The sequence below is a fragment of the Eschrichtius robustus genome, chromosome 12 (assembly GCF_028021215.1).
Source record: "Eschrichtius robustus isolate mEscRob2 chromosome 12, mEscRob2.pri, whole genome shotgun sequence".
In the NCBI taxonomy this organism is placed as follows: Eukaryota; Metazoa; Chordata; class Mammalia; order Artiodactyla; family Eschrichtiidae; genus Eschrichtius; species Eschrichtius robustus.
The window spans coordinates 83,743,545-83,766,851 of record NC_090835.1 but is presented as its reverse complement, the minus strand read 5'-3'; the positions used below and the strand labels follow the sequence as shown (position 1 = coordinate 83,766,851).

Sequence of the window (23,307 nt, the reverse complement as noted above, 5' to 3'; positions counted from 1 at the left end):
AATTCTGATAAACAGCCTTGGGGGAGGAAAGAAATGTTCTGAAAAATGGTGAGGTAAGGAAGCAGGAGAATCTTGATGCCAGAAGCGGCTGGTATGTCAGACAGACTTACTCTATCAGGAAGGGAATGCCTTTTAACGTCATTCTTCTCTAGTTGATATTTCTTCTTTGACCAAGGTCAGTTTGCTGATGCCAAGAGATTGGTTACTTCACAATCTTAGAAAGATCAAGTTACTTAACCTTTCTGTGCCTGTTTCCTCATAGGAATATGGCTTAATAATACTATATCTCATGAGGTAGTTGTGAGGATTACAGAATAGCGTCTACCTCACAGGGATGCTCTAAGGACCAAGTGCTTAGCGTGGCCCCTGACACATAGTAAGTGTTGGGTCAAGGAAAGCTGTCGTGATTACCATTGTTATTAATAACAATGACAGAGATCCAATTAGGAGAATCTGGGCAAGAACGTAGGGCGTGGCCTTAAGAGAGCAGAAGTGCCGTCACCTGTCTGGGACATACGGTCAGAGCTCAGCTAGAGTGTGAAGACGGAGCACCTTAGTTCCCCCCGTGTCAGAGTGGGGTTTGTTCTTGGGACAAGGATGGATCTGCTGCTGAGTCTGGGATTCCAGCAGATCCTTCTGTAAAGAGAAGAAGAGTGGAAGATACCAACCTCACCTTGAAGGAAATAGCAGCTTAGCAGGGAACTAGGACTAACGGGCATGAACAGTTAAAGCAACAGTACGTACAGTCATATTACAATCATGCAAAGTAAGACCTGCATTTGGTGAGGTATGTAGGAAAACAAGAGCCTGAAAGGAATGACCAAAATGTTACCTGTGGGAATCTCTAGGAGATGGGAACATGAGTTTTTGTTGTTGTTGTTGTTTAAGATTATGAATTTATTTTGTAATTAAGAAAAAAAAAGTGCTAGTTTTAAGTGATGTAAGACAGCTTATAACTCAGTTAAGAGTTCTGGAACACCACTGAAGTGAGAACTCCTGTGTTCTAGACTAACATGGGAAGACATCATAAGGGGTGACATTTTGGGGACTCCTGAAGGATGGATGGGGTATAGATGTATGGAGGGGAGAAGACAACTCTAGCGAGGGGCCCTGAGCAAGTGGATAATCATGGCAGGTTCAATTATCACCTTATTGCCTCTCAGCTCCACGTCCACTCTTTGCCCTGCTTCCTCATCTGGAGCTGGACCCTATGGACATTTCTCTTTGGCCAGCTGGCACAATGCCAGGCTCTGTCCTGCTACCATTGTTCAGGGGGTGGAGAAAGATCCTGACCAAGGAGGGCCTACAAAGAGCAGACCAAGATTAGCCAGAAAAAGCACAAGAAAATCATGAAGGGTCTTAACCTCCAGATGGAAGAGGAGTTCATTCATGAACCGAAAGCCTAGTGAAACATCTTCCCAACATTGCCAAAGGTCTCCCAGGGCCTAACACAGCCGGTGAGGCTTCCCCAGCATCTTGTCTTCCGGCATGCTCATTCCTTGCCCCGATGGTCTGGACCTTTCCTACAGGTACCGACTTCTCATCAGGCTGAGCACACACTTGTCATACCACTTTACCTTTGCCTATGGTGTTGCCACTACCTAGAGCAACCTCGTTTACTCCTTGATGCCTTGACTATTTGTCCTTCAAAAGGCTGATCAGGCATCCTACTGATGTAAAAAGTTTCCCCTGAGTCTCTTTCCTCCAGCTTAAAACCTTCCCCCTGTACATCCTACTAGACTACCTCTCTTCCATGCATCATGCTATCTTAGGCTGATTCAGTGTCTGCTCATCTTTTCCACCACTGAACTTCTTCATGGCTTTAATGATCCCCTGTATCTCCAGAGACTAGCAGACTGCCTGGAACATGGCAGGTGAACTGAACCAATGTGGGCTGTGCCCCGACTGCTGAGAATGTCTTTTGAAGGCAGGATTATATTATTCTGGGAGATTAGAACACTCAGAATTAGTGGGGCGTCATTGTTAGGGGCAGGACAGCATTTTAGTGCTTCTCGTTTGGGAGATGTTGGTTAACCAATATCTATTCCAATAAATTCCATCACTGTCACGTTTCTCTCTGTCTGTCTTCTCTCCCTAGTACACATGCAGAGGTAGATGGTGGAGGAATTAGAATCTACCGTTAATCGGTCTGCCTTGGGCTCAAACTTTGAAATTACAAGAAGGAAAACATCTGGACTTCCTCATGAGAATCTTTGCAATGTCCATTTCTGTTAAAATGCCTTTTTGACATAAACAAGGGGAAAGTTCATAGGCGTACTATAGAATATTCATCACATTGCTGGCATTCTGCAAAGAATTGGGCTGGTTAAGTGGCTCCCAGGTCACTCTTACCTATCCCAAGCTGAGAGCATCTAGATTTTGATTGGATTATTGCCAGAGCTCATTAGCATAGTGTACCTTGACCTGGATTAGGGAACAGCAGCTTCTGCATAGAAAATGACCAGAGCTTGCTGGGACCTGAACCAGAGATGAGATTTTTATGACACAGTTTTGTCTACATCTCCATAAGAAGTCAGAGGTAAGGAAACCATTACAAAGTTTCAGTTGTAAGATTAAAAAAAACATGGGGAAGTAATATACAGCATAGGGAATATAGTCAATAATATTGTAATAACTGCATATGGTGACAGACAGTAACCTGTGATGATCATTTTGTGATGTTTAAAAATATCGAATCACTACGTTGTACACCTGAAACTAATATTGTAAATCAATTATACATCAATTTTTTAAAAAAAGGTAAAGAAGCCAGAAATCCTGAGGAGAGACAAATGTAAGGGATGTGATAATGGCCACCTCATTTCTACAGGGTTTCATTTGTTCTGGTCAGTTTTCTGTAGAAATAATGAAACTTGAACAAGTTTCAAGCTTGGCCCAAGTTGCTTTGAAAAAAGAAAGTCTTGACAAATGGAGTTTTTTAATCCTAGAGGAAAACTGAATTGGCTTGTTTATGTTTTAAAGACTGCAAACCGTCTTTTCTTCTCTCCTGTGTTTTGGTCTTAACTTTCAGAGAAATATTAAGTTCATGTTCATTCATTTGGCAAGAATTTATATCAGAAAATAACTGAAAAAGCAATGTAGTTTTCCTACAGCAGGATTTTGATTCCCCTTCCCTTAATTTAAAAACAAAAGAATTATGTCTATTTACATTGCCTAGGCTTAAAACAATGTCTTTGATTTTTTGAAATGTGAATCCTGTTATTCAAGGTTTTTTAAAAAGGTCAACCTGTTCCAGTTAGCTGTAACAAATTTTAGACCATCCAAGTTACTGTTGTTAATGTTAAAGAAGTACATAAAACCGTTGCTATCACATTTATCCTTGATATTTGCATCTAATATACTTGTTTAAGTCTGAATTAAAGTCAATCTATGGCATCATTTCTTCAGTAACTTAGTGTTTATTTGCCAAACATAGAATTTGATTTAAAACTCAATGGGGATTTAATCTTGCACATCAGTGTTTGAACTGTGGGGCAGGGGTTTCATCTTTTTGAGTCTTGGACCACTAAGTTGTAGGTGAGTGTGGGTAGTTGCATTAGGGAAGGAAGAGACTCCTATTAGATTGTCATTTAGTGGCCAAGAACTTCATTTATATGTTCAGGTCAACAGTCTTCTATATCCATACACTTTCCCTCAGTACATCTCAGTGAGTGACAAGTATTAGGGTTACATAAAGCTAAATAACTGAGGAACAGAGTGCATGGGACTTCCTAAGGTTGAGACTATTAAACTAACTTGTGGTTTGAGTGACTATTAAGCAGTTCCATGTAACATCATTATGGCCCTTGTTTTTACTAGCGCACCAGCGAATGGAAATGTCACACATGTAAACGTGTTTTACTTCATATTCTGCTAACAAGCACATTTCATCTCAAAATGATTGTCTTTTTTTTCCCCCAGAGTTGAACACTTTAAATTTCTTTCCTTCTTTTTTTTTTTTCCTTTTCTTTTCTTTTTTTCTTTTACTTCTCTTTCTTTTTTTTTGGTGGGGGATAAATCCCCTTTAACCGATTATAACTAGAAACTAGTATTTCTCATGGGGCAAAAAAACACAGTTTGCACAAACATTTTTGAACATCTATTGTTTATACAATACAATTTAATCAGAGTAAAGTCAGACAGGATTTTCTTGTAGGGGGCAGGGAAGAGTGAGATTGCTAAAGATAAAGCCAGAAAGTCTTGAAGGGTGCTTTGAATTAAACAAAGTTGAGAAACACTATTTTAGAGCAATAGTTCTCAAACAGTTTTTACCCCCAGGGGACATTTGGCAATGTCTGGAGATATTTTTTAACAAGGAGGGGTGGGTTGCTACTGACACCTAATAGGCAGAGACCAAGGATGCTGCCGAACATCCTACAATGCACAAGGTAACCTCCACAACAAAGAGTTATCGGGGGCTTCCCTGGTGGCGCAGTGGTTGAGAGTCTGCCTGCCAATGCAGGGGACACGGGTTCGAGCCCTGGTCCGGGAGGATCCCACATGCCACGAAGCGGCTGGGCCCGTGGGCCACAACTGCTGAGCCTGCGCGTCTGGAGCCTGTGCTCCGCAGCAGGAGAGGCCACGATAGTGAGAGGCCCGCGCACCGTGATGAAGAGTGGAGCCCGCTTGCCGCGACTGGAAAAAGCCCTCGCACAGAAACGAAGACCCAACACAGCCATAAATAAAAATAAATAAATAAATAATTAAAAAAAAAAAAAGAGTTATCGGGTTTGAAATGTCAATATCGCCAAGGTTTTGGAGGAGTCTAATTATCATTTGATAATATTTGAAGATATAAAATACATACTGGATTGTTAATCTCTATGGAAATTTAGATTTTAAAAAAGACTTCTAGACACATCTGGTTGTGATGTTCCCCTCTTGTAACACACCCCAGGTTAGCTAATTTATGAAGGTGTATCCATGGAAACAACTCTAAGCCAGCTATCCCTCCTGCCCCAACACAGGTACATGGAGAAAATGGTTTTAACCATTGGCTACAGGTGACAACGGTCCTTACTAAGGCCTTCCTGCTTGGGGCTAGCAATGAGGAAGGAAGCCTAAATCTGAGAGTGAAAGTGACGATCTTCTTCTGATTTCCCATGGTCAAGCTTTATTTCAGCAAGGTCACTAATGGCTCCTGCATTTTGTTTTTGTTTGTATGTTGGTGCTCGCCAAAATATCAATGAAACAGCCTTTTCTGGCAGATGAGCACTGATTTTTATCTCTTTAATGGTCAGTATTACTGTCATTTATTTTTTAGTGTCAGAAAACAAGTCTCCTGGTCTAAACTGCCTGGGTGGACTAATCCAACCGTGTTAAGAGCCTTCGAGAGCAAAATTCTCAAGCACTCCTGAGGGCAGTTGGATAGACGGAAACCTGTGGGCGACCCGACTTTATCATGGAACTTGAGAACGTTGATTCTGAGGACAAAGAGACGCTAAGCTGGGATATTAATGATATGAAACTGCCACAGGTATGTACTTGCTTTAACACCGCCTTCAGCCTTTGGCTGTGAAGCCTTGACCGGTAACTTGCTAAGACCTGGAAGGAACTTGGTGAGGGTCCCAGCTGGGTAAACACCTCTCCTCCAGAGCTTCAGCTGGGCATCTGACTGAGGACTTTTAAGAGGAGGTGCTAAGATCTATGATTTGAGCAAGACCTTACCAACCAGACTCACCCGGTTACAGACTGCAGCAAAGAAAATGTTACTTCCCTTCTCTTTCAAAGTTGGCTTGGCTCAGATGGCACCCGCCTGCTAGCTAGTAAAATAAAATCCACGCTGATGTGTTTGTCCATAGATCGACTCTCTGTAATGCACAAGCTACCTTATTTGCTATAATCATGGGTTTAACCTAAATCTGTCACTGGAATGTCCCAGTGAGAGTGCTCTTCTAGAACTTTTGTAACTAGTACACAGTCCACAGACACGGGGCTCCTCTCCAACTACAGAGTGACTTTCGTTTCATGTTTTCTTTGCTTTATCTTTGGCAATTGACTTTTTTTTTTTTTTTTTTTGGCTGCCTTGGGTCTTAGTTGCGGCGCATGGGCTTTTCGTTGTGGTGCGAGGGCTTCTCTCTAGTTGTGGCATGTGGGTTTTCTCTGAATTGTGGTGCGAGGACTCCAGAGCATGTGGGCTCTGTAGTTTGCAGTACGCAGGCTCTCTAGTTGAGGCTCGCGAGCTCAGTAGTTGTGGTGTGCGGGCTTAGTTGCCCCAAGACATGTGGGATCTTAGTTCCCTGACCAGGGATTGACCCCACAACCCCTGCATTGGAAGGTGGATTCCTTACCATTGGACCACCTGGGAAGTCCCAGCAATTGACTTTTTTTTTTTTTAATTAATTAATTTTTGGCTGTGTTGGGTCTTCGTTTCTGTGCGAGGGCCTTCTCTAGTTGTGGCAAGCTGGGGCCACTCTTCATCGCGGTGTGCGGGCCTCTCACTATCGCGGCCTCTCTTGTTGCGGAGCACAGGCTCCAGACGCGCAGGCTCAGTAGTTGTGGCTCACGGGCCCAGTTGCTCCGCGGCATGTGGGATCTTCCCAGACCAGGGCTCGAACCCGTGTCCCCTGCGTTGGCAGGCAGATTCTCAACCACTGCGCCACCAGGGAAGCCCCCAGCAATTGACATTTTAACCTCTTAATTTGGTGGAAAACATTAGTTGTTTTAATTTTTTTTTTTTTTTTGCCACGCCACATGGCATGTGGGATCTTAGTTCCCCAACCAGGGACTGAACCTCGGCAGTGAAAGCGCCGAGTCCTAACCACTGGACTGACAGGGAATTCCCAACATTAGTTGTTTAAAACTGACTTTCTTGGGCTTCCCTGGTGGCGCAGTGGTTGAGAATCTGCCTGCCAATGCAGGGGACACGGGTTCGAGCCCTGGTCTGGGAAGATCCCACATGCCGCGGAGCAACTGGGCCCGTGAGCCGCAACTACCGAGCCTGCGCGTCTGGAGCCTGTGCTCCGCAACAAGAGAGGCCGCGATAATGAGAGGCCTGCGCACCGCGATAAGGAGTGGTCCCCACTTGCCGCAACTAGAGAAAGCCCTCGCACAGAAACGAAGACCCAACACAGCCATAAATTAATTAATTAATTAATTAATTAATTAATTTTAAAAAAAAACCTGACTTTCTTGACCTCCCTTTTTGGCCTTTCTTCCAGTGAAGAAAGAATGTTTTCACTGGAAATTGTTGGGAAAGGTGGCTGGGAAAGCTAAGACTGGGAGACCACCAGTACCATCTAGTGAAAGGTCAAGCTCATCTGGCTGATTCTGGGGAACAAGAAATGTGAATTATCCCAAGCAGGGGAGAGGGAATGGAGATTCCACAGTCTTGATTTATAATCATTCCAGATTTCTCTCTAATGAAGGCTTCCAGATCATTCCAAATTTCTCTCTAGTGAAGTGTTTCTTTTATAGATTTTTTTTTTTTTTTTTTTTGGCCAAGCCCTGCGGCATGCGGGATCTTAGTTCTCTGACCAGGGATTGAACCTGTGCCCCCTGCCATGGAAGCGCAGTCTTAACCACTGGACCACCAGGGAAGTCCCCGAAGTGTTTCTTTTGTTTCTTTTTATGTTTACCCTTAAATCTGCTCCCGTATTATCTCCGGGTAGGTCTTAGAAAAGCTGGGAAGCACCAAGTATGCCCTACTTTCCATCCATTTAAGAATGGTTCAATACACCACAGCTAAATCACACAAATATCTATTTTAAGGATTTATCTTTGTAGTTGCTTGTAATTGGTTTACAATAGTTGTAGCTGTTTTAGAGGAAACTTTAAGGTAAATTTTATATATTTATTTATTTATTTATTTATCTTTTGGCTGTGTTGGGTGTTCGTTTCTGTGCGAGGGCTTTCTCTAGTTGCGGCGAGCGGGGGCCACTCTTCATCGTGGTGCGCGGGCCTCTCACTGTCGCGGCCTCTCTCGTTGCGGAGCACAGGCTCCAGACGGGCAGGCTCAGTAGTTGTGGCTCACGGGCCCAGTTGCTCCGCGGCATGTGGGATCTTCCCAGAGCAGGGCTCGAACCCGTGTCCCCTGCTTTGGCAGGCAGATTCTCAACCACTGCGCACCAGGGAAGCCCCTAAGGTAAATTTTAATTACTCCTGGCTCAGGGACCCATATTCCTAATTCATGATTGCAGCTCTCAAATAGAGAAGATGGGCATCCTCAAAAACAAGAGTTGAAGGAAGCAGGTACATAGATGATTTTGCAAATCCACATCGTAGAGCAGGAGCTTTAATAGGGCCTAAGAACCCTCTGAAATGGCGGGCAACACTGTACTAAGGTTTATTTTTTCTGGGACAGAGGATTCATATCATTCATCAAATCTGTAGACAAAAGGAAGAAACACTTCCCTGGAGGGGATCTCAGGGATCATAAAAGTTCATGTTCCAACATGAATTTTCCAAAACTCAAGCATTCTCAGCTACCCAAGACATTAAAATGAGACATTTACAATAAAAATACACATTCAATTTTGGAAGTGTATCATTTTTAGTTCGTAGAAAAAGTTTGATTGTTCGTGGAAATAGGTAAGCGCCCTTCGATTTGTTAAATATGCCAGGGAAATGATTAAAAGAGCAAAATATTCCTTAGTATTTTCTGAGCAGAGTCAACACCATGCTCATCTGGGTTTATGCTGGCTTTGGAATCGTATCAAGACCTAGTTGAGGTGAAAAATAAAAGGTCTTGGAAGGATTTCCAAGCACAGTAGATTTTATACTTCAAGAGTGTTTCTGAAGGCAGAGTGGCGTATGGTGAGAAGAACAGGGCTAGGAGACCAAGTCCTGGCTTGGAATTCCAGTCCTGCCTCTTTTTATTTGTAGAATTTCGCAGGGTGGTTTAGCCTTTCTGAGGCTCCCTTTCCTCTTCTGATAATGAAGTGCTTGCACTAAATAGTCTCTTACAGACCTTTTTAGTTCTAAGAGTCTAGGATCCGGTGACCTGAGATTTGGAAGACGGCCTGCACCCTAGAATGGGGGCCGGGTGCCAACCACAGGGCCTGGCACGTGTTAAACACAAACGCCGAATATGAAATTCACGAATGATTGGCTCTATGGTTTATCATCTGTGTGACTCTAAACAAATCTATTTTCTTAAGTCTTCGTTACTTCCTCTGTAAAATGAAAATAGTAATTCCTTAGATACCCTTCTCTTAAATGTCTAAGCTGTTTAGAACAAATGTGTTCTCAAAATGTGTTCTGTAGTGTGTAAGTTACAAGGAATTTTAATGGATGCTGTGAAGGAAGAAAAGGACTAAGTTCAACGAAGTTAAGCCTTTTTTTTTTTTTGGCCACACCGTGAGTCATGCAGGATCTTAGTTCTGACCAGGGATCGAACCTGCGGCCCCTGCAGTGGAAGCGCGGAGTCCTAACCACTGGACCGCCAGGGAAGTGCCTAAGCCAATTTCTCTACCGTAGACATGGTGCCTTTCTTACTGCACTGGCGGCTCTCCCAAGAGGAAGCTGTCGGCATTGTTGCCCTAACATAGTTTTGACCACAGAGCCCTTTTCTCATGGAGCCCCTTGGGCGATGAGTGTGCCTCAGACCATCTGTTTGAGCATTAGAACATATGTTTTAAAGGATTGCATCTATAATAACATGCACTGGCTTATTACTATTATACATTTCCCCAGTTTCATTCTCTTTCCCACTCATACAAAGAATTTACGGTTTATTGTTCATATTTGTGTATTCTTGCCAGGATTCCCGCAAATTCCTGTAGGTTGTAGACAAATTCCTTTCGTATTAACCCACCCACCTGCTTCAAGTTTTGAGATGGTTACCTGAGTGCTCACTGCACCTTTTGGTCCTGGGGACTCCACAGCCCTTTATACATCCCAGATAGATCAAGGTCTATGGGTTAATTTTTGGCAACAGTGAGCGATGACATCCTTATCAGGATAGCAGAGATTTCTGAGTGACGGGGATGTGCAAGACACCATAGCAGGCTCAGGGATACAGGGGCCGTTAAGCTATGTTAACTTTCAGGGAAGGGCTCATGATCTTCTGGGCCAGTGGGGCAAGATCGGCGTCCAAACAGAGAATCGATGCCATATAGAAAAATGCCAGAGGCGCTGAAAGAGGACGTATGTCATCCAGCATGACTCAGGCATGGGGAGCAAGGCAGAACATCTGGCAAAAGGCTCTCTGGGCAAGTCCATTGTAAAAGGTGAGGGGATTAGGGCAGGTGAAGATAAGATAATCCAGGCCGAGTGGAGCACTTTGAAGACTGTTCAGAGGCTACATATGGGGAAGCTGTGCACAGACATTCAGCAAGGGGATCTGGGAGGATACCGGCGTGAAAGGTGGTTTGGATGCAGGCTATCCTAAGATGATTCGGTTATTTTACTTGGCTTTATTTTAAAAAATGTTTTTAAAGCGTTCTTTTTTAAAAAAAAAAAAAAAAAAAAAAAATTATTCATTTAATTATTTGGCTGTCCCAGGTCTTAGTTGTGGCGCACGGGATCTTCAATCTTCGTTGCGGCATACGAACTCTTAGTTGCCGCATGTGGGATCTGGTTCCCTGACCAGGGATCGAACCTGGGCCCCCTGCATTGGGAGCACGGAGCCTTAGCCACTGGACCGCCGGGGAAGTCCCAATTCAGTTATTTTTTTTTTTTTTTTTTTTTTAAAGGCAGTGGGAAGCCATTAGGCTTGTTGAGCTGGAAAGCATCATGATCAGATCTAGGGCTTGGATGGCCTCTTGCTCTCACTAAATCATCCCTCCCTGGATTTGTTTCATGTGTTCTTCTCCCTTCTTTAAGCTGCATGTATGTCTTTATAAATCTTCATTCACTCATTTCTGATCACTTGTCTAGCTTCTGGTTATTTTGATACCACTTCTCCTTTATCCAGCCTCCACGGAGTCAGCCCAGAACTGCAGGCACTTAACTTACTCAAAACCATCATTGATAAAAGCCTCTTTATTCCAGACTAATGTAATACACCAATTTTGCTTTCCCTTCCTATTCCATTAAACTACATTTGCACTTTAAAAGTCCAAATATAATTGCTTTAGGGTTTGCTTGGTCCAAGCAGCAAACGTCTGGGGTTGGGTTAGTCTTACCTTTATTTAAAATGTTCACTACATGGTTCATTACATGGATACTTCTTATTAATACTGATTGTTAATACTTGGGAGCCAGAACCCCTAAGAAATTTATTTCTTTTTTTCCTGGTTGAAAATCAGGAAGGAAACCAATTCCTTTTTCCCCTAAATAGTACCCACTGAGCAGGGAGATGGGAGCAGCCACTCTGCTCCCAGCACCTGCCAGGTTCTCTGAGTTCCAATAGCCCCACAGCAGGCAAACACCCCGAATCATTCTGTTCATGAACATGAGCAGTTTCCAGATGAAACCCATGACCAAAGCCACACCAAGCCATTAACTCACACAATTCCAAGGTTTAAGTATACTTTTGGCAGAGAAAACCTAAAACTATATACATAGGCTAAACATAAATACAGGGCCACCTGAAGCCTGGAGAATCAACCCCAAAGAGGCCACGTCTCTGATGAGTTCATTCCTGGACCATGATTTTAACCAGTACAATTTCCTTTGCCTCAATCTTATGAGCAGAGGTGAATCTTTGAGCTTGTACTGTGAATTTGTGTGGATAAATGTAATCAGGACAAGCTAGTTGTAATCAGATGTGTCTTGGCGCTAGGGAGCTAAGGGATAAACCAGATTCTGGATTTCTGGTCAATTATTATCTGACTGCATGATCAGGTCACTTTGTTGTTGGTCTGACGGGGACACTCGTGACTTTGTCCTCTTTGTCCAGCATTGTCCTTGATCTCAAGGTCATTTGAACTCCCTGGGACAGTTCCACGTATATGGACCCCGTGGTCATTGGGTCCCCCCATTTTGGGGACCAGAATTCTTCTGCTACCCTGTGCTTCTGGGGTCGTGGGGATGGTAACAGAGACTCTCCCTGGGTGCCTGCCAGGAGGCCCCTTGCTTAGCTGGGTGGAGTTGGAAAGGAAAGGGAGAAAAGAAAAGAGGGGGCGACAGAGTTTGAAAGCTGGGGCACTCTGTCCCACCTTGGTGTTGTCTGCACAAATAAGGAACTTTTTCTCCTGCATCTTGACTCTTTAACAAAGGTAGGAAATTGCAAGATTAGTCAAAGGAAATGCTTAAGTTAACTCAAAAGCATTTTGTTGATGAATTTCTCCCTTTGAAAACACTTGGAGTTGGGTTTCCGGTTGACTCGGAGAGATAAGTTCCTGAAAAGTTGAAGGTAAATCAAAATGCTGGAGGAATTTTTTTTTTTCTGTATTCCATAAGTAACATCTAAATTTTTCCTCTCTCTGATTTGCTTAAACGTGTATCTGTTTGCTAGCCTGGTTTTATTTGGAGCCATTTATTTACAAGGAATTAATAAGCTATTCTTATTAAAGAAAACCTGGCAGATAATTGCTTTACATTAGAACAGATTATATTCCAAGGGAAAAATCAAATTTAATATAATAACATGATAATGTAAATATTTTTGATACCTTATTTCAGAATTTTGATTTTAGTTCATTAGTTTTATATAATAATGTATATTTAATTCTTAAGTTACCCTATTAAAACTTCAAGTAGTTAAATAAATTAGAATGAAGGGAGGATGAAGGGTGCTCTGATTGCATAGGGCAGTGGTCCCCAACCCTTTTGGCACCAGGGACCGGTTTTGTGGAAGACAATTTTTCCATGGACGGCGGCTGGGGAGGGGGCGGGGGGGGGGGCAGTGTGGGGATATGGTTTAGGTAGTAATGTGAGCGATGGCGAGTGATGGGGAGCGGCAGATGAAACTTTGCTCACTCGCCGGCCTCTCACCTCGTCCTGTGCGGCCCGGTTCCTAACAGGCCAAGGACCAGTACCGGTTCACGGCCTGGGGGTTGGGGACCCCTAGCGTCGAGTTTCAAAGAGTTTGAGTGAGTTAGAGGATTAAGTCTCTTAGGGAAAGAAATTACATACATAAGGCACAGAAATATTCATTAAACCCCCAATGATATTACCCATGAGATTATAAAATATAAATTTGTTATATTTACGTGTTGGAGACCTTAAGAATATTCCCTTTAAATTATAAACGTCTTAACCAAGAGTAAAAACAAAGAGTTACTCATGAAAAGTTAGAAATTAAAATAAACAGAAGATCTGAAAAGAAAAAAATGTTTTGTGGGGATTTGCTAAACAAGATTAAGAAATAATTATTCTTCCTTTTAAAATCTTACTCTCTAGTGCCTTAAATTTGGGAGCTTTTCAGAGTTCCTTATCATTCATTTGACACCTGGGTTCCTTTGCATCACTGGAATCCGGGTTTTCTCATAACTGCAATGTCAAAAAATGTCAAAAATCTCACTAAGCATCCAGGTCAAAAGACTCATCATAAATAAATAGCCAAGAGACTATCTTGATGTAAATACACTTACTCCTAAGTAAATTTCTTGAGGTCATACTTTGTCAAACTTATTACTGTGTTATTAATGGAACTGGAAAACTAGGGTACCAGTGGAGGAGGTGTTGAAAAAAAAAAAGCTTAACAGACCTTGGAATGTAGAACGTTTTGCGGGCTTTAAAACAAACCTCAACAATGCTAAAATAATCAAAAACATAGAATGTGTTCTCCAACTACAATGGATGCAAACTAGAAATTAATAGCAAAAGGCAACAGGAAAATCTGTAGATACATGGAAACTAAACAATAGATTTCTAACTAATCCATCAAAGAGGAAACCTCAAAGGGAGATCAAAATATACATTTACCTGAGAGAGAGAGAGAGAAAAGACGGTGGAGCTCATTTCTTCCCCCACAGGCAGGGAGTACTTGCTTTAACTGGAGTGTTTGAGCCGCTCTCACAGGCACTGTCGTTCCTCCTGGTTGGTGAAATCTATGCCACTGACCAGCCTGAAGGGACCCCTCACCTTTAAAACATGAAAATCTCAGCTTTCCTTCACGTCCACCTCACCCTTTTCTCTGCTGCCCTGACAACTGTGCTTTGTATTTGAAGAATTCAAATCCACAGTCCAGACTGCTAAAGGTCCATATTTTAACGTTTTAACCTACATTTTTATTATTTCAGAAGATAAAATATTATGTTTTCTGTGGCATTTCTGTGGCAGAAGACAAGAGAGCACTGTGTAGAGCTTTAGGTCAGAAGGAAGAGAAGAGAAGGGGGCGGAGGAAGGAGACAGGGCTGCCTGCGGGGTTGCCTGAGGTCTTCTCCTCACCCCGGGCATTGAGTCTCGTCCAGCTCAGAATTACCAGGCAAGTCGGGGAGAGAGGGGAAGAACTGGAAAAAACAGCTCATTCAGCATCTTGGCCTGGCCAGGCCTCTTTCCTAGACACTCGACTGTAATTGCCCGATGGACCAGAGGGGACTCCTCTAGATGCCATCCCCCTTCTCCCTGCCCTTTTCGAGCAGCATTCCCTTCCCACGCCACAGGGCAGCACCGGAGGGGCATTGCCACTGCTCTGCGAAAGAAGGTCACTAACAAGATTTGCACCAATTAAGCTTTTGTTTTATAGGGGCTTGGACTCCTGTCTTGCATTTGGCTTAACAAGGTTTAGAGCATGAAGTGACCTCTCTGGGGGGTCATCTCTGTCCTAAAAGCTGGTGGCCCTCACAACCATCCTGGCTGGTGCGTGTGGCCCCAGATCCGACAGGGTAACAGCTAACACTGACGTGGAACTTGCTGTGTGCCAGGCACTGGTTTTATTTCATTTTGTTTTTAAAAATTGAAGTATAGTTGATTTACAATGCTGTGTCTGGTATACAGCAAAGTGATTCATATATATACATATATGTGTGTATATATATTCTTTTTCATATTCTTTTCCATTATGGTTTATTACAGGATATTGAATACTGTTCCCTATGCCAGACACTGGGTTTTTAAAAAATATTTATTTATTTATTTTATTTATTTTTTGGCTGTGTCAGGTCTTAGTTGTGGCACGTGGGCTCTTTCGTTGCGGCGCGCGGGTTTCTCTCTAGTTGTAGCATGTGGGTTTTCTCTCTCTAGTTGTGGCGCACAGGCTCCAGGGTATGTGGGGTCTGTACTGCAGCACAGGGGCTCTCTCATTGAGGCGCACGAGCTCAGTAGTTGTGGCGCGTGGGCTTAGTTGCCCCACGACATGTGAGATCGTAGTTCCCCAACCAGGGATCGAACCCGCGTCCCCTGCATTGGAAGACGGATTCTTTACCACTGGACCACCAGGGAATTCCCTGTTTTTGTTTTTGTTTTCTTTTCCCCTATAGTTTATTACAAGGTATTGAATATAGTCCCCTGTGATATACAGTAGGACCTTGCTGTTTATTTTATATATGGTAGTTTATATCTGCTAATCCCAAACTCCTAGTTTATCCAACCCCCCCCCCCCCACCTTTGGTAGCCATAAATTTGTTTTCTATGTCTGTAAGTCTATTTCTGTTTTGTAAATAAGTTCATTTGTATCTTTTTTTTTTAGATTCCACGTATAGGTGATATTATATGGTATTTGCCTTTCTCTGACTTTCTTCACTTAGTATGACAATCTCTAGGTCCATTCATGTTGCTGCAAATGACATTATTTCATTCTTTTTTATGGCTGAGTAATATTCCATTGTATAGATATACTACATCTTCTTCATCCATTCATCTGTTGATGGACACTTAGGTTGCTTCCATGTCTTGGCTGTTGTGAATAGCAGGCACTGCTTTGAATGCTCTGTGTGTGCTAACTCATTCAGTCTTTCTTCACAACATCCCTGCCAGGCAGGTACTCCTGTGGCCTCCATCTCACAGAGCAGGAAGTGGAGCCCTGAGAGGGAAGGAACTATTGTAAGGCCCTCACCCAGGGCCTTCACAGGCTGTGCTCTTACCAGGGGCTGGTAAGCTCTCTGTGAAGGACCAGATAGGAAATATTTTAGGCTTTGCGGACCATACAGTCTCGGCTGCGACTACCGGACTCTGCCATGGTGTGTAAATGTATCCACAGACAACACTTGAATGAACATGGCTGGGTTCCAATAAAACTTGATTTATAAAAACAGGCATTGGGCTGGATTAGGCCCATGGCCCTAGTTTTCAGACCACAACTCTTCGCTATTAACTAGTACTACCTCTCATGTACATAAAACCTCTCATTTCTATTTCCTCAGACCCACCTCAGTTCCCATGAAGTTCCGTACAAATGACAACTATCATTAATTACATAAAATTTACAGTTCACAACACATCTGCTCTCCACAGTACTTTTGTGAAGCATGTTTTATCAATGTCCCCATTTTAGAGAAGAGCAAAATTCGGCTTCAGAGACAGTCACCTGCCCCGAGTCTCACGTTACAAAGTTCTTTGGCATGTTCTAAACTTGAAATCTAACTGAAGAGACACCGATTTCCCTGAGTTGCGCTTCCATCCTAATGATGTTTGCTTTTTTTCCTTCTCAAACATCTTGCCTTTCCTTTCCTATCCTATGCTGTGTTTCCTTGTTGGGGAAGCAAAGGAGAGGCACCCTGATCTCTCTTCCTGGAGCTTCTAGAATCTTCTACAATAACCTTCTAGAATCTTCTTGTTGAATATGTTCTTATACCAAGGCTCTGGAAGCTACGGGGGTGGGGGGGGGGGCACAGCCTAAGTTTGACTACTGAGACCCCTTAATGATTCTCACCCTAAGAATCTGTCAAACGCCACATCCTTTTGAGCCACAACTTCAGTGACTAACATTTATTCTGAGCTCCCTCCGGGCTAGGTGTTGTGCGAAGTAATTTTTATATATTATCCTATTTAATTCTCAGACCCACTTGAGGTAGGCAGGTCTAGTTATCCCTATTATGCAGATAAAGAAACTGAGGCACAGAAAGCCAAATAACTTATGCTATAAGGGTTGAGTATCCTGTGTCTCTGCCCACTCAAAGGAGAATTTAGTTAGCTATTCATGGGCAGGGAATTGTGCCCGTCCTGGGCAAGAACATAGATGTTTCCAGTCAAAGTAAACTCTTCCTTACCCCTCTGCCCTGTTTGAGGTGCATGAACATGAGTGTAGAGCAAAGGGGAGAAAATCTCCACGGGGGAGAAAGCGGCTCTCCAGCCTTCCACCGCGTGTCTCAGGTGGCTTTGTATAAACCCTCCGCTTTCCCAACAAGGTAACCACCGCCCGGCGAGAGACATTAATCTCGCTGCCCTGCCCCAGTGCCGTCCACCGTCATTGTGCAAGAGCACAATCATGTTACTGCACCCTCCAACATTCTCAGTGAAACGGTCCTCACTCTTACCACCAAAGGCTAGAGAAACATCAGTCGGGGTAGACGGGCGGCATCACAACTCACTCTGGTCCAGGGAGCACATGTTGGGTGGACCCAGGAATCACGTGCTCGCGGCTGTGCTGTGCGCGCTCAGACCGCCACGGCGGAGTGAAATCCAGCTTGGTCTTTGCTAAAGGTCTCGCGCCCAGCTCTCGAGCGCCAAAAGCAGCTTTAAGCACAGTGGTGTTTTCCAGCTGAAACTATAATGATATTCTCTGTGTTTTCATCAGAATGTGAAAAAGACGGACTGGTTCCAGGAGTGGCCAGATGCCCACGAGAAGCACATCTACAGCTCGGAGGACAGAAACGCGCAGCGGCACGTGAGCAGCTGGGCCATGCGCAACACCAACAACCACAACTCCCGCATCCTCAAGAAGTCCTGCCTGGGCGTGGTGGTCTGCAGCCGCGACTGCCTAGTCGCTGAGGGCCGCAAGGTCTACCTGAGGCCTGCCATCTGCGACAAGGCCCGGCAGAAGCAGCAGAGTGAGTGGGGCTCCTGCCCCGAGGGGCCACGACGTCCCCGCACCTCCCAAGGGCCCATCCTTCGCACTGGAGGGTGGTGGAGACCAAGGCCGGTCCTTTAGATTATATTAAGGAGAGCCAGCCAGCTCCCTGGGCTCCAGTATCCGTCCCAAAGATCTGCCACGCCCAGGGCACCCACCATTAACCTCCCTTGGGTTCAGACGCCTGACTCGGGGCCTCTGTTAAAAGGAAGACACATCACTTAGGGAACTAACATTAATTCACCAGCACACCCACCTGAAGTTTACGAGGAAGTTGTGTATCACGCTTGCCACCTCACATCTTGGGGAATGGGGTCCCCAAAATGATCTCAGTGAGTGCTTTGATCTGGAGTGGGAGCCGGCACTGACTCTGAGGTTAGACTCAATTCCATGCCATTTAGGTTCATGCCATAATCACATGCTGAGATAATTCTTCATTTTGTTTGTTTATCATATTCATCAGATTGTGAAATAGATGCATTTGGCATTCCCTGTGCCTTGCCCACTTCAGACCTCAAGTTACTTCATGTTCTTTCCTTGCAATTTGTTTTCAAAACTTGCTCTAGGGCAGGATCTGGTATCAGTCATTTACACTTTAGTGAAACTTTAGTAGCCGCGTCATGTGGTTTTGCTCCTTGACCCTTAGTTCTAATTGTGAAGTGAAAGAATTTTCTTCTGCTTCTCTACAAAGAATTTCAAGTATCAGTAAATAAGGAGGGAAGGATTTTTTTTTTTTTGCTCAAAGGAGCTCTCCCCTGTCCTGTAAAATATCCCACTCTGTAGGCAACTGCTTCCTCTACCACGTGTGAGAGTGACCTGGGCTGCTTTGGTGGTCTGGCCTCCTAGGCTCAGGGGTCATGCCCAGTGTATGAAAGCCTATAAAACTGTGCCCAGGTGGATTCTCTGCCACCCAGGAATCTGAAATCGGCAGGGCCGCACAGACTCAGGTCACCTTCCTCTGCTCCTTTGTAGGGAAACGCTGTCCCAACTGCGATGGGCCCCTGAAGCTCATTCCCTGCCGAGGCCACGGGGGCTTTCCTGTCACTAACTTCTGGAGGCACGACGGACGCTTCATATTTTTCCAGGTTGGATTTGAGTTAGAGATTCCATTTCTCTTTAATTCAGGAACTCTTCACAGAGCACCAGCAGGAGTTTCCTCCAGGAAATGCACAGGTGGAGGGGAGCCTGCACCCTCCCTGGGGGACCCTCTGGGCGAGCAAACGTCTGTACCCCAAACCTTGAGAGAGGAGTCAGGGGCTGGAGCCCAGGACAGGGGCGGCCGCCCCTGCCTCAGACTCCGAAGGGGATGCTGCGGTCAGTAATCTACTTAGGCAAGCACTGGCCTTCCGCAGACCCAGCTCTGTAGACGTGGACACGTTGCCTTACTCCCCTAAGCCCCAGCTTTCTGTAAAATGTGGTGTTAAGAAGTCCTCATGGGGGAGGTGGTAGAAACAGTGGTGTCTGACAGTTGGACTGCCTGGGTTTGAGTCCGTGCTAAACTTGCCTCTGAAAAGAAAATGTTCTGATGTGTAGGGTTTGCCAGTTTCTAGGACATAACTATTCCCATCATGGCTGATATCAAGCCATTTTATTTGTTTGTTTGAAAAAGCTAATTAGTTTACTATATATTCTTTCATACTAATTATACGATCATAAGATTGAACATGGGGTTTCATGGCAAAACACATTAAAAATTAATATTGAAGGTAAAAGAGAATAGAAGGTTTTAAGCTTGACAGAGGTTCTCTGGAAAGATTTCTTTGGTAGAAGTGTGCAAGATGAGCTGAAATTTTCTTTCCCTTCTTTCCTCTTTGTTCATTCGGTTTCTTCATCAAACATATTTTTTTTAATTTTAATTTTATTGGAGTGTAGTTGGTTTACAATGTTGTGTTAGTTTCAGGTGTACAGCAAAGTGTCAAGCTGTTTTTAACAACCAGCTCACAAATTCCTGAATGGCCAACAAGTGGCTTTCGGCCTGGCTGGCTCTGGCACACTTTGAATCCTACCTCCCGCACGTACTAGGGGAGGTTTCCCAGGTGGTATAACCCCTCCATGCCTCCTGGTGAGGACGATAACGGTATAGCCCTCACAGCCTTGTGCCGAAGGTTCAGGGAGAATGTATGTAATCAGCATTACTTGTCATCACTGTGAATGTGACTTGGCCAGGCTGGAGAGAGGCACCACGCAAGGAACGAGTATCATCAGCAGAGGCAGATGGGCAAGCAGGAGAGTGCATGGTGGGTGCTCCACCAAGGGGGAAAGGGTGGGTGGTGGGATGAACTGGGAGATACATATATCTCCATATACATATCTCCCATATATATTGACATATATACACTATATTTTTTATACTATTGATACTATGTATAAAGTAGATAACTAATAAGAACCTATTGTACAGCACAGGGAACTCTACTCAATGCACTGTGGTGACCTAAATGGGAAGGAAATCCAGAAAAGTGGGGAGATATGTATACATATAGCTGATTCACTTTGCTGTACGGTAGAAACTAACACAACATTGTAAAGCCGCTGTACTCTAATAAAACTTAATTAAAACAAACAAAAGCTTGCTCCAATCTTGTCTTAGTAGTCAACTGCAGCAGTACCCAGTCCGACGGCAGGGCACAGGATAAAGCCTTACACACTGTGAAGTGCATCTAGTTATTTATTTCACTGCTTCATCTCCTCTAAGTCAAAGGGAGAGCATGATCATCCAAAGCCAGAAACCAAATTGGAAGCCGAGGCCAGAAGAGCAATGAAGAAAACGCACTCGGCGTCTTCCTCTGTCTCCTCGAAGCTGAAACAGGGCCCACAGATAAAGGTAACCTTGCCCCGTGCAGCTTCAAAACGTACGACGACTTGCCACCCCTGTGGTGGCGGCAGTAGATTTCCTTGTCCCTTACCTACAAATGAAGCCGAAAATCACGTACCTTCAGGCTCACCTGTGAGCCAGCCTCTGCCAAAGAAACTGAACCTGCGGTTTCCTCTTCATTTCTACCATCTTTGTAGCATGCCCTCAACTGTAAAGTCCATAGAATTTCAGAATCATCTTCCCTACTATTAAAAAGAGACTCGAATTAGTACTTAACCTATGTTTGGCACTCTGTATTTCTTTTTTTCTTTTTAACATCTTTATTGGAGTATAATTGCTCTACAATGGTGTGTTAGTTTCTGCTTTATAACAAAGTGAATCAGTTATACATACACATATGTTCCCATATCTCTTCCCTCTTGCGTCTCCCTCCCTCCCACCCTCCCTATCCCACCCCTCTAGGTGGTCACAAAGCACCGAGCTGATCTCCCTGTGCTATGCGGCTGCTTCCCATTAGCTATCTATTTTACACTTGGTAGCGTATAAATGTCCATGCCACTCTTTCACTTCGTCCCAGCTTATCCTTCCCCCTCCCCATATCCTCAAGTCCATTCTCTAGTAGGTCTGTGTCTTTATTCCCGTCTTGCCACTAGGTTCTTCATGACCTTTTTTTTTTTTTTTTTTAGATTCCATATATATGTGTTAGCATGCGGTATTTGTTTTTCTCTTTCTGACTTACTTCACTCTGTATGACAGACTCTAGGTCCATCCACCTCACTACAAATAACTCAATCACTCTGTATTTCTGATAGAACCAAAATGAAATGCTCTGCACAAACTACGAGCCCCGTGCTTTTTCATTCTTCCCTAAAGCAGATGATTCCTTAGCGCACTCCACCGAGGTGAAATACCCAGGCGGTTTCTGGAAACAGTGCTCATCCAGGGATGCGGGGGTGGAGGCTTCTTCCCGCAGTCAAACTGTGATGTGAAGTTCATGGCTTTGTGGGTGTCATACTGTAGGTCTGTGGGTTTGTCTGCTTAACAGTGTTACTAATTCCTATACTTTTTCTACTGTCCAACGTTCCACATTTCAGGAGTACAGAAATGAAGCCAGTCCAGCCCTGGAGGCTCTAAAGTACCTTAAGAAAAAAAATTGTAATCTGAGTCTGTTGTAGGGAAATAGGAGCCCCTGAATCCCAATGACTGGTCTTATCCCATCTCCCAGCCCTGGGAGAAGTTGAAGGGTATTTCCTCCCACTCACCCTCCCTGGTCACAGTCTCTCCAACCCCATCTGTCGATAGTTTTACATAAATAAGAGGATAACTTAATTCCCAACCAGATTCCTTTCTTGCGATTAACTGGAGGACAATATACTTTCTCCATTGATAAAAATATATTGACCACCTCGTATTCCAGAGATCTACAATTTAACAAAATGAGTTCAAAGTCTCTTGAGAACAAAAATAAGCCCTGGTCTCATGGAATCCACACAGCACTAAAAAATAGAAAAGTCAAGGAGGGAAATGAGGTTCCCCTGAGAGTTATACTGAGGATAAGCTAAAACTTTGAAGCTGTGGTTTGATTTTTCTTAAATAGCCCCTTACAAGTTTCTCACAGAGTCAGTTAGGATATCAGACTTGCGTTTGAGGGGAAACATTTTAAACACACTCCTGTCTGAGTAAAGGGCAATTCGGCCCTTCCTGGTTGGTCAGATTTCAAATGGAAATGGCAGCAGCCTTTAGTTCTTCCAGGCCTTGGGTGCTTGTGCAAAGCCCTGTGTGTGTTTGTGCTTCAAGTACGCAAGGAATGAAGAAAATCTGCAGAGCACTTCTTTGTGCAGGGTCACTCGTGGGTGTCTGGGGTAGTTAGGTCAGTTTAATTTATTAACATGAGCTTTTCTCTTTCCTTTCCAGCCTCTTCCAGGTGAAACACAAAGTTGGGAAAGTTTAACTTGGTCTTTCCAGGAAGGTGTCCAATCGCCTGGTAGTTACAGTGGACATTTAATAGGTAACGTTCCCCAGCAGAAGACACTGAATGATGGCTCATCCTTCTCTGAGAGTTATGGTCTGGGGAGAACCTCTGACCCCAGAGACCCCACTCCCACCTTGGGCCCCACTCAGCTCTACGAGAAATGCGATTTATCCAATAGTCGCGTCTCCAGCAGCCAGGACCTGCTTCAGCCTCCCGTCTCTGGAGTCTTCTCTGATTACAGTGATCTGCAAACATGGAATAAGAATGTTGCTTTGGGGAGAAATCCTTCCAATGACAACAGTTGTCCCAGTTACCCTTTTCCTCTGACCAGCTGGCCTTACGACTTCTCCCCTTCCCAGAGCTCTTCAGAACCCTTTCTCCAGCAGATTCCCATGGAACCACCGGCAGCCAAAACTAGCTGTCACCCCTTCTGGCCAAATCAAGGGGGTGAACTTTATGAAGAGAAGGTGCATGTGGATTTTAACAGCTACCACCCTTCCACCACTTGCCATTCACCTCAGGAAGACCCCTTTCTCCTCACCTACACCTCTCAGCCCCATCATCAATATTCTCTGCCTGGCAAGAGCAGCAAATGGGATTTTGATGAAGAAATGAGGTACGTGGGTTTGGATCACTGCAACAACGAAATGCTTCTAAACCTCTGTCCTTTAAGATGATCCAAGTCGGGAGCCTTGTGCACTGCCGGTGGAAACGTCATTTCGTGCAGCCACTGTGGAAAACAGT

At 44.2% G+C, this 23,307-nt stretch overlaps 1 protein-coding gene across 1 annotated transcript; it reads left to right on the top strand.

The window, feature by feature from the left end:
- Positions 1 to 5,401: 5,401 nt before the first annotated feature.
- GCM1 (glial cells missing transcription factor 1) lies at positions 5,402 to 23,240 on the top strand. Its single transcript, XM_068559381.1, has 5 exons — positions 5,402 to 5,476; positions 17,504 to 17,756; positions 18,749 to 18,861; positions 20,472 to 20,600; positions 22,506 to 23,240. Exons 1-5 carry the CDS (start codon positions 5,402 to 5,404, stop codon positions 23,238 to 23,240), a joined length of 1,305 nt encoding a protein of 434 aa, XP_068415482.1.
- The last annotated feature ends 67 nt before the right edge of the window (positions 23,241 to 23,307 follow it).

Bases quoted from the DNA above. Each gene is read 5' to 3' on its own strand.
- GCM1 (XM_068559381.1), top strand. From the start codon at position 5,402: ATGGAACTTGAGAACGTTGATTCTGAGGACAAAGAGACGCTAAGCTGG. The intron at 5,477-17,503 runs GTATGTACTTGC...TGTTTTCATCAG, and splicing joins ATGATATGAAACTGCCACAG to AATGTGAAAAAGACGGACTG. The intron at 18,862-20,471 runs GTTGGATTTGAG...ATCTCCTCTAAG, and splicing joins GACGCTTCATATTTTTCCAG to TCAAAGGGAGAGCATGATCA.